Source organism: Centruroides sculpturatus, unplaced genomic scaffold, assembly GCF_000671375.1.
Source record: "Centruroides sculpturatus isolate CEXI.00-Female unplaced genomic scaffold, Cexi_2.0 scaffold1029, whole genome shotgun sequence".
Classification (NCBI taxonomy): Eukaryota; Metazoa; Arthropoda; class Arachnida; order Scorpiones; family Buthidae; genus Centruroides; species Centruroides sculpturatus.
Window position 1 is genome coordinate 44,759 of NW_019385204.1, and position 14,347 is coordinate 59,105.

The following is a 14,347-nucleotide window of genomic DNA, read 5'->3' on the forward strand; positions in this document are numbered from 1 at the left end:
GGTCTTAGGGCCACAGGGCAGAAAGAGTTAATAAATAAACTATCTTTTCACATACAAACTCCCCTGCGAAGGAACGATCCTGTCGGAGTTTATAGTATTTCAAATTATATTGATAATAACTGTGTTAATTATAATTGATGCTACACCTACAAAATTTGTTCTATTTTTTTAAACAAAATGACAGTTGAAATTCGAAATTCGTCTTTTAATGTAATGTTTTTGGAAAAACTGATGAGAATAAGTTTCAAATTTTATCATTTTCCAATTTGAAATTCCCAGAATTATCTCCATTGTTTTGGATGACCGAATAAAAAAGAATTCCTTATCTCTTAAAAGTAATAAAACAAGAATCATAAAATAAACTTATTTCATCAATTTTATACTCAAGTGCTTTTGTTACACTTCCATTTATGCCAAGGTTGCTAACACAGCATTATCTAAATTCTTGTTTTCTATGTATAAAAATTCTATAACTCGTGTTAACGAAACAAACATGATTTATTAACACAGGTATCATTCCTCGTAAACCACTGGGGTTACATTCCGAAAAAATGGTGCAGTCGCCAAAACAGAAGCTCTGTGGGAAATATGGGGAGTGGATGATGGGATAAGGCAACGCAAAACATGCGATCTGCCAAGGAAGGCCTTCCGGAAAACAGCTTTATTTATGTGTTAGACACGTGAAGAAAACCTGGAAAACTCCATGTAGTCAGCACGTTTGTAAGGCTCAAACTCGTCACTAAGTACTAGTGATTAGTGACGGGATGTAATCATCGAGTGACTTAATTCTAAAATATTTGTATCAGTCATCGGATACTATTAAAAATAAATGTCCAATATATATATAAACATAACGCAATCAAAAGAAAATAAACAAAATATTGAGAAACTTAATTCTAAATAATCACGATTTATTTACTATAAATTATGATTCATTAGAATATATTCAAATTAATCATAATTTATAGTAAACGAATCGTGATTATTTTAAATATTTTAGAATTAAGTTCGTCAATATTTTATTTATTTCCTTTTGATTGCGTATGTTTAACTTTCCTGTAATTCTAACAAGATGACGGCCAGACGTTCGGGTCTCCGATTCGAACAAAACTTGGTGAGCACGTAGCCCAAAACACAAATTGATCCTTGTCTAAATAATAGGACCCGCTTCTCAAGCGTTTCCGAAAAACGTGCCTCTGAAAATTGACTGTTTAGCTTAGGCTTATAAGTCTTTGGAAGTTTCACCTTTCCTTGTAATTTCGATTCGAATGGATAAGACATAATGCACAGGAACTACACGTTGTAGGTTAGAGCCGTTGTAATTATGTTTTTTCTGTTTTTAATGTGTAACAAAATTATTTTACCGTATCATTAGCATTATTATTACTGTTTTATTCTTCACGTTTAAAGCTTATAAAACAAAAAATAAAAATCGTGACTCATTTCCCATTCAGCGAAACGAAGTTTCTGATGACTTAACTCTTATTTTTTCATTTTAAATATTTATTTTTCACATATTTTCGCTGCTGGATACATACAATGTCAGCTCATCAATTCATCAAAAATGAAAGTTATTATTTGTAGAGCAGAGTCTAGAAAACTTTATCTAATTTCACAATATGTTTTTATCTATAGGCCTAATTGATTTGAGAGTTGATATGCATTTACTTTGCTCTTAAGTTAAATAAGCTCTGAAATGCCAATTGGGTTATATATATATATATAATATATGAATCACTGTAAATATTCGATAGCATTTTACTTTGATAACATGAAGATCATGTTAAAATAATAAGACTCAAGAAAATCATAGAAACTTAAATACTGTTTTATTTGGTAGCTAAATCAAATGAAACAGTAATTTCTAGTATTGTTAATTAACTGATAACTTTATAGATATATTGTCGAATCTCCAATAGCGGTCACCTCACAACAACGGCCACCTCTAAACGGCAGTCATTTTCTCGGTACAAACATAACGTCTGAACAACTGCCATTTTTTAAGTTTCCGTCAATGACCGTTGTTCGGAAGTTTGTCTGTATTTAAATAACAATAAATATTTATAAAATAATAAACAATAAGATCTAATCGATTTTCTTAAAACAGTAGAACCTGCCATATGCAGATTCATCACATTTAGTTTTAGGTTTACGCTATTGGCAATTTAAAAGCAAAACAATGGAAAATACTCGAAATAAAAATATTTTAATTGCGCTCAAAGTCCGCGCCATTTTCCAAGATACCGTCCATGAAGTCCTGCAATATCTCGCTTAGTTACACTCGTTTATTTATTTTTATTTTCGTTCTGGAAACGATTTGATGCGACTCATTTCTTTATTTTGCTGTAATCACTGAGAGACTACATCAGTTTAGTTCAAAATACTGTCAAAAAATGAAAAAATTCCCTAATTTAACATCTGTGGGGGAAAATGCGGTTATTAAGGAATCGACGGATATTTGCACACGTTGTTATTTATTGTACTTTAAGGCTAATGTCAGCCTGATTTCACGTCCGTCATTTTTAACGGACGTCGTGGGAGTGCAAAAAATATATGGAAACAGTCAGATGGACACGGACTCAAAAAAAAATATGTCTAGTCAAAGTAAACAAAATTAGATACAATGTACACATGAAATCCGATATAATTCGGATCTCGCGGTTCAAATGCCGACCCGAGTTATAAGCGAGTATTGAATGGCATTACTAAACATTATAGTTAGGTATGCACTTGTGACCCGGTAGAACGATTTTTTTTTTCTTATTTTCTACGCTTCTTATTTAGGCTAATTTCCTTTTACAAATGTATACAGCCTCTATATGACTTGCATCGTCTTGATGTCATCGGACAGTACGTTATATCCAGAGATTCCAGGCTCGAAGTTTCGATTGTATATCTTTATTTCTTTTTAAAGTAAGATATATTCAATATCTTTTTTTTTGTCACGCGTTGTTATTTTTTTCTCGATAAACTACGACTGACCGCATAAATAATTTATAATCATTTTTACGAACTCATCTTGTTATATCGAGGTAAAAGACGATTTAAAAATTTCTCGGAACAAAAACTAGTTAGTTATTAAAAATATAAAGGAATGTCGTTAAATATATGCTATTTAAATATAGGGTAAGAATGTAAAACCAGGAAGATCGCTTCAGAAGAAACATTGAAAAAAGTAAGTCTCTATAATTTGCCTCTTTTACGCTACGGGATCCCGGACTAGGATTGGATTAATGAGATAAGGCAATGCAAAACATGGGTTTTTACAGGGTAAACTGAGGTTTATATGATAGAGTGTTAAACTCCATAAACCAGCCTATTAGCAAGGCGCGATTAGTGTTCGGTAGTTTTATCCACTTGGCCACTGGTGGGCCGTGAGCCTGACGTCTGTTCGTATAAGCCGTATCACGACGACTTAAGGTTTAAATTAGAGTAAGATATTTTTAAAATTTAATATAACAGATAGCTCTCGTAGTTTGTTTAATACTTAATTTTTTTCGAGTGAATTTTAGCTTCTATTAAAATAAGCAAAGGCCACAAAGCAAATGTCTCACCGGGAAATTCTCGATTTTCCTGTGACTAGTTACTGCGTGACAGACGTAATTTATTTCACAAATAACTAATACTTAACAATATAAGTTACCAATTGTATTATTAATCATATGTGAAATAAATTACATCTTTCAAAATTACTTTTTATTCAAATTCTCTGAATTTGAATAAGAAGTATAAATGTGAAACACGTGATAAATGTGAAACACGTGATAAATGTGAAACACGTTTATCACGTGTTTCACATTTAGCCTACATAGTAATCCTGCGTATGCAAGTTTAACTAGACTTGCAACATAAACTTATCTCAAAATTTAAATATCCTAAATTTTACGTAGATTTATAATTAATACTTTCATAAACCTTATAATTCAATTAGTTTAATACAGCAACTATCATGTATTAGTTTTAATTCGCCTATAGTATAAAGGATATTTTAAGGACTAGATTAAAAGGATATTTTAAATGCACAAATAAATAGTTACATTAAAAAATTTATAAACAATATCGAGTGTAGAGTAAAATATGATTGTTATGACAGAAATATGACAAAATCACCTCCAAAAGTAAGTTTTAACACCTGAAATATAATAACTGTATATCAATTTAATAATAATAATAATAAATATAATACCTAAAAACTATTTTTAAATTGTTAAAGTAATACTGTTAAATTACATAACTATAACAAGACACAATCCCGTAAGTTGAAATCCCGAAAAATCAAAAACCCGAAAGATTAAGTACAGTAGGCTACATACATATTGACTATTACTGTTATTAAATATTTTATGTATAAAAGGGATATGAAATGTTCTGTCACGTGTTTATATGTTTCTCAAATAAATTTCATTTTTTTCGAATTTCGTAATTCCCGAAAGGATTTGATCCTTTCGGGATTGTGATCGGCATCGACTACCAGTAGCGTATCGAGGAAACTCTTACCTCCAATAGGCTGCCACGTGAAATTTGCCGGGTTTTATTCATGTGTCTAACCCCGAATTGGTGCCAGTTTCTATAGAAACTATCCCCGGTTGCACCCACACGTCTCATTGCCTTATACGATCAAAGTCCAGCCAAACTATTTGAAATAAAATAAATAAAAGTTGAATATCGAAGTATTTATTTACGCAAAACGAAATACTTTCTGAATGTTTACATATCATAAAATTTCTATTTTAATCATACAAAATTATATTTTATTTTAGTTCATTTTAAATACAAGGGTGTGTTTTTGAAGTAACATTTTTAAAATCGTATGACGAGAACGAATAGCTGTAAAGATACGTTTCTCACGTCAAAGGAAATTAGCCAATTGCTAAAATTTCGAAATGAATTTACCGGAAACATTTTAAATAACTTCAGAAACTGATATTTTTCAGTATATAATCATTTCCTCTTGTCATTGGTCTTGTCCTTATTCAGCATTTCAGTAGTTATTCAGTTAATCAGGAGAAAAAAAATTACCTTCTCAAGTTTTTTTCCACTAAATTTCATTTGTCCGATTTATACATTAAAGGAAATTTACTTCAACAAGGTAAGTTTAATAAATTAGCCTATTTATTAATCAATTGCTATAATTTTTGTCTATGGGAAACTGACTCCTATTTTGGACACGTGAAGAATAGCAGAAAAACCCGCGCCCAACTTGTTGATTTTATTCACTGGACCGCTGATGGGCGAATAGATTTGACTACTCATTAAGTTGTTCTGGACGTTTAAGACTTATATGTCTCTTTAAATTTCTTTGAAATTGAGGAAGGCCATGAGTCTCAGAGCACCGATTTCTCGCATAAATCGCATATTTTAATTTATTATGGAACGGCGGCACTCAAAAATGAAGTAAAAAATAACGCTACGATACAAGTAGGCTATCCATGAAAAATCGTGTAAGTTGTAAGCTTTGGTTCGAATCAGAATTCCTCATGACTCACAAGTAGCCGAGTGGATAAAACCTCTGACCACTGGTAGTCGGTTGCTGATTTGTGCCTGACTAATGGGATGGACACATGGTTTTTTCACGTTAGTAACACCTAAATAGAGACCAATTTCCTCTAAAAGACCTCCCGGATGTCAACCTTCTTGACAGATCGCCCACGTGTCACATTGTGGTAATGAATTAAGCCAAACCAAACTAAATCGAATTCTTCATTGCATCATGAAAATTTTGTCGCGCAATCATCCCACTGCTTATTAACTATTATTATTTTTTTAACTCTGTTGTGAGTACCAAGAAGGCCTTATTTTTAGCAAGCCCATTATGGCCGTAACTAATAATGGGGTGGCTCATTCCATTGTCGGGGTTTGTCCGGGACGGGTTCCCGTAGAGCGGTAGACTATCACCTTAGCCACTTAGTCATTCGGCAGTCGGTTTGGATTACTACTCTTATAATTTTATTAATTTTCTTGTTAAACGCGTGAAAAAAAGGATGACAGGGTTCCTTTAATCTATATAACGACGTTGAATGTTGGATCTAAAACAAATTTTACTAAACTGTAGATCAAAGAATAAATTTAGAAATTAAAATTTATTCCATGTTTTTATTTACTTATAAATTTGAAAACATGAAATCGTTAGTTTATTTAATTCAGTCATTTTTCCTGTAAATTATTACATAATCCTGGTAATTACGTAAAATTATTTTCTATTTCTTTAAGGAATCCGGATCCGAATGCAATATGGCCTTGCCTGATTTTTCATAGATCCTTAGGTTTTCGAACCTAAAATGATTTTAAGTTAATCTGTGAGTAAGAATGTAAATAAAGTTCGTAAAAATGTTTCGTGTTATGTGAAGCGATGTTTACAGTTTACAGTACATACAGATAATTAAAAATAGTCTTGCGCCGCGTAACATTTGTTCGAACAACGTCCAACCATATAAAAGTCCTTGGTTCCATAGGTCTATTATAATAATAGAGAACAAGGTCTATTGTAATAATATTGAAGAACGAGAAATTTTGATTATTGCAAATCTTGGGGGACATTGGCATAATATGGAAGAGAATGTTTAAGGTTTGGTTTAGATTTAGTTTAAGATTAAATTGATGAGATACGGCAACATGTGGGCGATTAACCACAGTTGATGCCTCCCGGAAGCACTTTCTGTGGGAAAATGGTCCCTAAATATGTAAAAAAAAAACCCGGAAAAGTCCACGCGATCAACTGTCAAGTGTTCACTGGTTTTATCCGCTCGGCCACTCAAAATCAATAATAGAGGTAATTGAGTCACTGGTAGGCATATGTTACTTGCAGCCAGACATTTGTTTTTTATGACTTTGTCAGTTACTTTTTCGAAACTATTCCGTAAGCCTTATAATAAGGCCTACGTTTCGAAAAATATGATAATCTTGATATATCACAGATATTGTTAGTGATGATAAATGAAATTCGTTATAATTTCAAAATAATAATAATAATAATAAATATAATACCTAAAAACTATTTTTAAATTGTTAAAGTAATACTGTTAAATTACATAACTATAACAAGACACAATCCCGTAAGTTGAAATCCCGAAAAATCAAAAACCCGAAAGATTAAGTACAGTAGGCTACATACATNAATTTATTATGGAACGGCGGCACTCAAAAATGAAGTAAAAAATAACGCTACGATACAAGTAGGCTATCCATGAAAAATCGTGTAAGTTGTAAGCTTTTGGTTCGAATCAGAATTCCTCATGACTCACAAGTAGCCGAGTGGATAAAACCTCCGACCACTGGTAGTCGGTTGCTGATTTGTGCTTGACTAATGGGATGGACACATGGCGTTTTCCGGGATTTTTCACGTTAGTAACACCTAAATAGAGACCAATTTCCTCTAAAAGACCTCCCGGATGTCAACCTTCTTGACAGATCGCCCACGTGTCACATTGTGGTAATGAATTAAGCCAAACCAAACTAAATCGAATTCTTCATTGCATCATGAAAATTTTGTCGCGCAATCATCCCACTGCTTATTAACTATTATTATTTTTTTAACTCTGTTGTGAGTACCAAGAAGGCCTTATTTTTAGCAAGCCCATTATGGCCGTAACTAATAATGGGGTGGCTCATTCCATTGTCGGGGTTTGTCCGGGACGGGTTCCCGTAGAGCGGTAGACTATCACCTTAGCCACTTAGTCATTCGGCAGTCGGTTTGGATTACTACTCTTATAATTTTATTAATTTTCTTGTTAAACGCGTGAAAAAAAGGATGACAGGGTTCCTTTAATCTATATAACGACGTTGAATGTTGGATCTAAAACAAATTTTACTAAACTGTAGATCAAAGAATAAATTTAGAAATTAAAATTTATTCCATGTTTTTATTTACTTATAAATTTGAAAACATGAAATCGTTAGTTTATTTAATTCAGTCATTTTTCCTGTAAATTATTACATAATCCTGGTAATTACGTAAAATTATTTTCTATTTCTTTAAGGAATCCGGATCCGAATGCAATATGGCCTTGCCTGATTTTTCATAGATCCTTAGGTTTTCGAACCTAAAATGATTTTAAGTTAATCTGTGAGTAAGAATGTAAATAAAGTTCGTAAAAATGTTTCGTGTTATGTGAAGCGATGTTTACAGTTTACAGTACATACAGATAATTAAAAATAGTCTTGCGCCGCGTAACATTTGTTCGAACAACGTCCAACCATATAAAAGTCCTTGGTTCCATAGGTCTATTATAATAATAGAGAACAAGGTCTATTGTAATAATATTGAAGAACGAGAAATTTTGATTATTGCAAATCTTGGGGGACATTGGCATAATATGGAAGAGAATGTTTAAGGTTTGGTTTAGATTTAGTTTAAGATTAAATTGATGAGATACGGCAACATGTGGGCGATTAACCACAGTTGATGCCTCCCGGAAGCACTTTCTGTGGGAAAATGGTCCCTAAATATGTAAAAAAAAAACCCGGAAAAGTCCACGCGATCAACTGTCAAGTGTTCACTGGTTTTATCCGCTCGGCCACTCAAAATCAATAATAGAGGTAATTGAGTCACTGGTAGGCATATGTTACTTGCAGCCAGACATTTGTTTTTTATGACTTTGTCAGTTACTTTTTCGAAACTATTCCGTAAGCCTTATAATAAGGCCTACGTTTCGAAAAATATGATAATCTTGATATATCACAGATATTGTTAGTGATGATAAATGAAATTCGTTATAATTTCAAAATAATAATAATAATAATAATAATAATTCTATTTTTATTTTCAAAATGTTCAATGGATGGACGGAGCGAATTTGAAAGTTATTTTTCATTTGACGATTGAAAGGATGACGAATTCGAAAGTCGAAATACTGTATCGTTAAATCAAGATAATTTTTAGATACGTGACTGCAATCATTGCTAATATTTTTTATAATTCATTTAATGTAGATATGTTTCAAAAATACCAAGATATCACGCGGAAGATTATTTCCACGAACGGTAAAAAAATCCGAATATGATAGCAATTTTGATTGTACAAAGTAAACGACCAATCTTTAATTGTAAATGAAGTCGAGAATGCCTTGCATTCTGATAGTATGAGACTTAATTAAAGAATACCTTTCTGTACTTTTTATTGTAGAGTATCTCATTATTATGTGTAATTCAATTGATAACATATAGCTAAAATTTATTTAAGTTTACAAAATTTTCGTCTGAAATATTACTATATTACCGAGAATGAAATGATTAAGGACTAGGCCTACCGCTCGGGGACCACGAATCAAATCCGGGAGAGCAACCCCTTCAGGAATTATTCATGTGCCGTAAGTCCCGGATTTGTCGGTCTCCGTCCCTCACCGCTTAGTGTCATTGTGTGCTTGGCCAAATCACGATGGACATGGAAAAACGCTCCCATAATGTCCACAAGGCAAAACGAAAACGAAAAAGGCTGTATTCATTATAAAATTCTATTCAAATTTCACAAAATTTAATTAATTTTTTTACCTTGTTTTATTTTCGAATCATGTTTAGTGGTTTCATTCATTTGGCCGTTGCTGAATGAATGAAACCACTAAACATTGGTAATTTTACGTTCGCGCCTTATCAAGTTTTTCGTTAATTAATTTGCGTGTCTAATACGTAAATAGGAGGTCAGTTTCTCATAGAAAGTCCTTCCTGGCAGATCGCCAAGATGTTGCATTGTTTTATCCCGTCAATCCAATTCAAATTTAATAGAAAATTAAGCCGTTAGAATGAAGTCAGGCATTTTCTTTCCATTCGAAATTAAATATTTTGAATTCAATTAAAAAGAATTTCCTAGAAAAGTTTTGCAAGCTAAAATTACCCGAGATAACATATTTCCACATAAAGTGTTTTATCTATTTTGTTGTTGATATTTAAAGAGAGAAACTGTTGAAAAATCGTAGATAACGATATTTATTATTCTACTTTATAACAAAGAAATAATAACGGCAACTTTATCAGGAAAATAAAATAAACTACAAACGAATTTGAAAGGTAAGTAATAGTCATTCTTTTTTTTACGCCTTATATTTTCTATTTTTTCTATTAATATATATGTACTGTACTGTATTCATTTTTAAAACAAGCATCAAATATGAGCTGCAATAAAAGCTATTTTAAAAAAGTAACTTTTCTGTTCTTACAAAATCGCGACTGAGTGGGTATAAACCCAATCAGTTTAGTTGTTGGGTTTATGTGGGTTTATATGTTTAGTGGGTTTATACTCACTAAACATTGGCAGTTTGTTGCGAGTTTGTACCTCAGCAGTGGGCTGGCCGTATGGAGTTTTGCGGATTTTTTTACGTGTCTAATATCTAAATAATGACCAGTTTTCTATAGAAAGTTCTCCAGCATCCAAGTGTTGCGTCGTCTTATCCCAATAATTCCGATCCCGTCCCGATTTAAGTGTCGAAATAAATGATTTAGTTGGTTTGTTGGAATACAGCAATGCAACACGTGGTCTCTCTGCCAACGGGATCTTCCTGAGAGGACTTTCTACGGGAAACTGGCTCATATTTAAATGTTAGAGACATGAAGAAAACTCAAAAACTTTACGTGGCAGCCCGTTGGTGAGGTGCGAACCCACGGCTAGTGTTAAATGGCAGCCCGTTCCGGATATATTGGGAAACTCCTTCAGCACCCGGCCGTCCCATTATGGGCCTGGTAGAACTCATAATAAGCTTACCAAAAACCACTTCGTACCCACAAAGCAAAAATATCTATAAAAACACTGTTCGTTAATTTACATAGTTGATAAAGTTGTATTAATTTAATGACACAAAAATTATATTGCAATGTTGCGAAATGTTTATCAATCAGAATTTCCAAGAGCAAGTTCCAACTGTCTCTTTTGTATTATTGGACTGCAATTTGAAGAAAGTGCAGACCTATAAATTTCCATTGTCGTCCATCCGTTCGTTTGTCATTCCTTAACTTCGAGAACGGAGTTAAATAGATGAAAGTCTAGACCAGATATAGACAGCTTAGGAACAGGAGACCCTGATTATATGAACGTTATTTAAAACTGTTAATCATGTTATTTCAATTCAAAGTTTTTCCATGAAAGGTGTTAGATAGATGACCGGCACGACTCTATTCTTAAAGAAAAAGTATGATGAACAAGGCACTAAGTACTAATTTGAGGTGGAGAATATATATTTTAAATTAAATTAATTAAAAATTGCAGTATGGCATTGTGACGCTGTCACAAGAAACAATTGTTCGTTGATCTTTTATTTTTATATTCTATTGATAGTCGATAAAATAAAATAAATCGAAACTCAGATAAAATAGTCGATAAATTGTTTGAAGTAGATTACGAATTTATACAATTGTGATCCTTTATCATATGAAACTTTGTAAGGCATTTCTGGTATATTTTTCTAGCAACATTAAATTGAATTAATAAATATAATGGCCAGTACAATAATAAAATACAAAAGTATTCACAAATTATAAGAAACAATAAATAACTTCATATTCTGTCCTTTTTCAACATCTCAGGAACACACCAGTCTTTACGGCGGAATCGAGCTTAATTTGAGACTCTTCTCCGCCACAATGCACTTCAATTGAACTGTCAAGAAGATAAAATCAGGAGAGAAATGTCCATGTTTCGTGGTAGATTATATTTTCTGCAGGGTTATAGAGAGTAACTGAAAAATTTGATGTAGATTGGTCAAAAGGTTTAGAAGCGTATAGAGAACAGAGATTCTATTTTGTACATATATATAAATTAATTTATACAAGTATTTAAAATAATTTCGTATCGAATTTTTCATTTGCACATAATTGTTACATACAATTTTCATAATTCAAAAATATAAATCATTGAGCTAAAATAAAATTTAATATCACTCTTATTCATTTTTAATTATAAATAAACATTTAAATAAATGAAAATTATCTTATCTTAGACGTTGAAGATAGACGGACTATATTTTTAGAAAAAATGAAGTAAATTTTTAAATAGAAAACAGAGATGTCAGATTAAACGTATTGCAAAATTACAAAACTTTATTTCACAATATTTTGTTTTGTTTCATGATATTACTTTTATGTGTAGAAAATTACATGACGTCATATAGACTTACGTTTACGTCTATGTGGCGTCACGAGAAATAAGAATGTTTCTGGGTGATAAACGAGATAATCAGTGCAATCATGATATAAATCATCGTGCTCAGTTACTACTAGACATTGAGTCATTCTCTGTTTTTATAAATTAAACCGGCCGTGAATGTTTTAATATTTGTTATGGTTAGAAATTGATGTTCTACAATTTTTACATTCTTATGTTCATGTTTTATTTATTATTATTATTATCAGAAACTCATATTAGTATTGCAAATTATAATAATAGACGTTAGTATTGCAAATAATAATAATAATAAATTCAACGATAAAGATTGTCGATTCTGATACTATGGTAGTTTTGAGGTAAGTTAACTAGAACTATAAGAATACATAGTGAAAAATTAGCTAACCATTCGAATTGTTTGATTAATAATTACTCTGTACTGTACCCTGTGTAATAATTACAGAGAACGGAATAGTACAGTACAGAGTACTTATTACTATAACACAATTATACAACACCATAATTGTAATCCTGTATGACAACTAAATGGGGACTAGTTTCCTTCCTCCTTGGTATATTGCCCATGTGTTAACGTTAATTCAGTTGAAACTTTTGGGATAAATAAAAAAATGATAAATATTTTAAAAATGAACAAATTGTATAAAAATCTATTGTAATGTTAATCATAGCTTTTTATCTTTAGAGTTATAGTAGTTTATCTATTTTTACACAGTGACGTCGTATCTGTCTTTGAAAGTCGTTATTTTCTGCTATTGGCCTAACATCTTTTAAGCCTTTTAAGTTAATTTAAAAAATGTAATTTTATTAATATTTTAAAAATTCTTGTAAACACTTTTTTCTGGGAAATATTGAAACTTTAACTAATAAATACTTACATGAAGTGTACGTAAATATTTAACTTTAAAATTTGAATTGAATTTAGAAACTTTTTCGAACTATTTTAGCCTAAATTCAGGATCAAAATCAATAAACAATAAATTCTGTTTATGATTTTTTTTTTCCATTTATTGTAGCATGAAGCGAATAAAGCAAGCAATATTTCTACTGTTTATCTCCGATAATCATTAAATTTTACATAACTAAGGATTAGAGCATTCTTCCTTAAAAGGAATTGTACAATTAAATCTGTAGGCGCCTATCATTGGCCGAGTGGATAAAACCTTTGAACACTAATCGCAGGTTCATGTCTGACAACGGATAGTCTCATAGAGTTTTCCAAGTTTTCTTCACTTGTCTAACATCTAAATATGAACCAATTTCCCATAAAAGTGATAAAATAGTTTGTCAAAATGCCCTTGGCGGATTACGTTGCATTGCCTTATACCATCAATTCAACGCAAATTTGTAGGCTGTATGTAGTATAATTCTCTGAAAATAACATATACGACAGCCAGCAATATATTCTTTTAAAAATTTACTAAAAATGTATCATTCAAATGATTTTAGTAATAATTTTTAAATGTATATTCAGAATTCTTTCTGGTCGCTATGCAATTATACTTATCACGAAGCCTTATCTCAGTAATTTCACTCTACAAACTTTGACTCGGAAACTAGCTAGCACTTTGGAGTTCATGTTTCAACTGATAAAATATTGGAATATTCTTTTATTTAGATAAAAATTGTAAATTAAGAGAAAACTAATTGATAGATAGTTTGATTTTGATATTTATTTTAAAAAGTAAATACAATTTTTCTTAACTGTTTAAGCCTGGGACACTAAGAGGGGGTTCTTTCTCTGTGCCCATCGTGGATCCGACAGGCTCACAATGGGTGCAGCCGTATGGTGACAGACGAAGCCCAATGTATCTAAGTAAGATTACCATGAAAAATTCTGGGGTTCTGTGCCAGTTTCGATCCCTAATCCCTCCAGAGCGGTAGGCAAATGCATTGACCGCTATTCGTCCGCCATGTTCTTTGGTATTTTCTAAATCTTTTATGATATTTTTTTTCATACAAATATTATTTTATTAATTTTTGAACTATTTAATACATTAAAATAAATTCGGTTTTTCAGTCATTTTTGCTTTTATTTTTTACAGATCTAGAATTCTTTATACACTGAGAACATGAGTAAAGAAGAATTTATAATTGGAACGCATTTTCGTTCACTGAATGGAGATTCTAGTGATAACGTTGAAGGAGCAAAAGAACAAATATTAAATGTTAATAATTTGTTAAAACGTAATAAGTTAAGATCGACAGAATCAAAGTAAGTGCATTTAATTGTCTTTCAGTTTT

At 31.6% G+C, this 14,347-nt stretch overlaps 1 protein-coding gene across 7 annotated transcripts in view; it reads left to right on the top strand.

The window, feature by feature from the left end:
- Window positions 1–3,155: 3,155 nt before the first annotated feature.
- Window positions 3,156–14,347, top strand: part of LOC111636093 (multidrug resistance protein 1-like) — a 38,724-nt gene continuing 27,532 nt past the window's right edge. For 2 of the 7 annotated variants that reach the window (XM_023381266.1, XM_023381271.1), the window contains exons 1-2: window positions 8,807–9,999; window positions 14,149–14,318. In XM_023381266.1, coding sequence (XP_023237034.1) covers window positions 14,176–14,318 — 143 coding nt within the window. In that variant the 5' untranslated portion in view covers window positions 8,807–9,999; window positions 14,149–14,175. Of the gene's footprint in view, window positions 3,176–4,788; window positions 5,090–8,804; window positions 10,000–12,370; window positions 12,445–13,816; window positions 14,027–14,148; window positions 14,319–14,347 lie in introns of those variants that run through there. The other 5 variants (XM_023381268.1, XM_023381270.1, XM_023381267.1 and 2 more) reach the window with 5 other exon arrangements.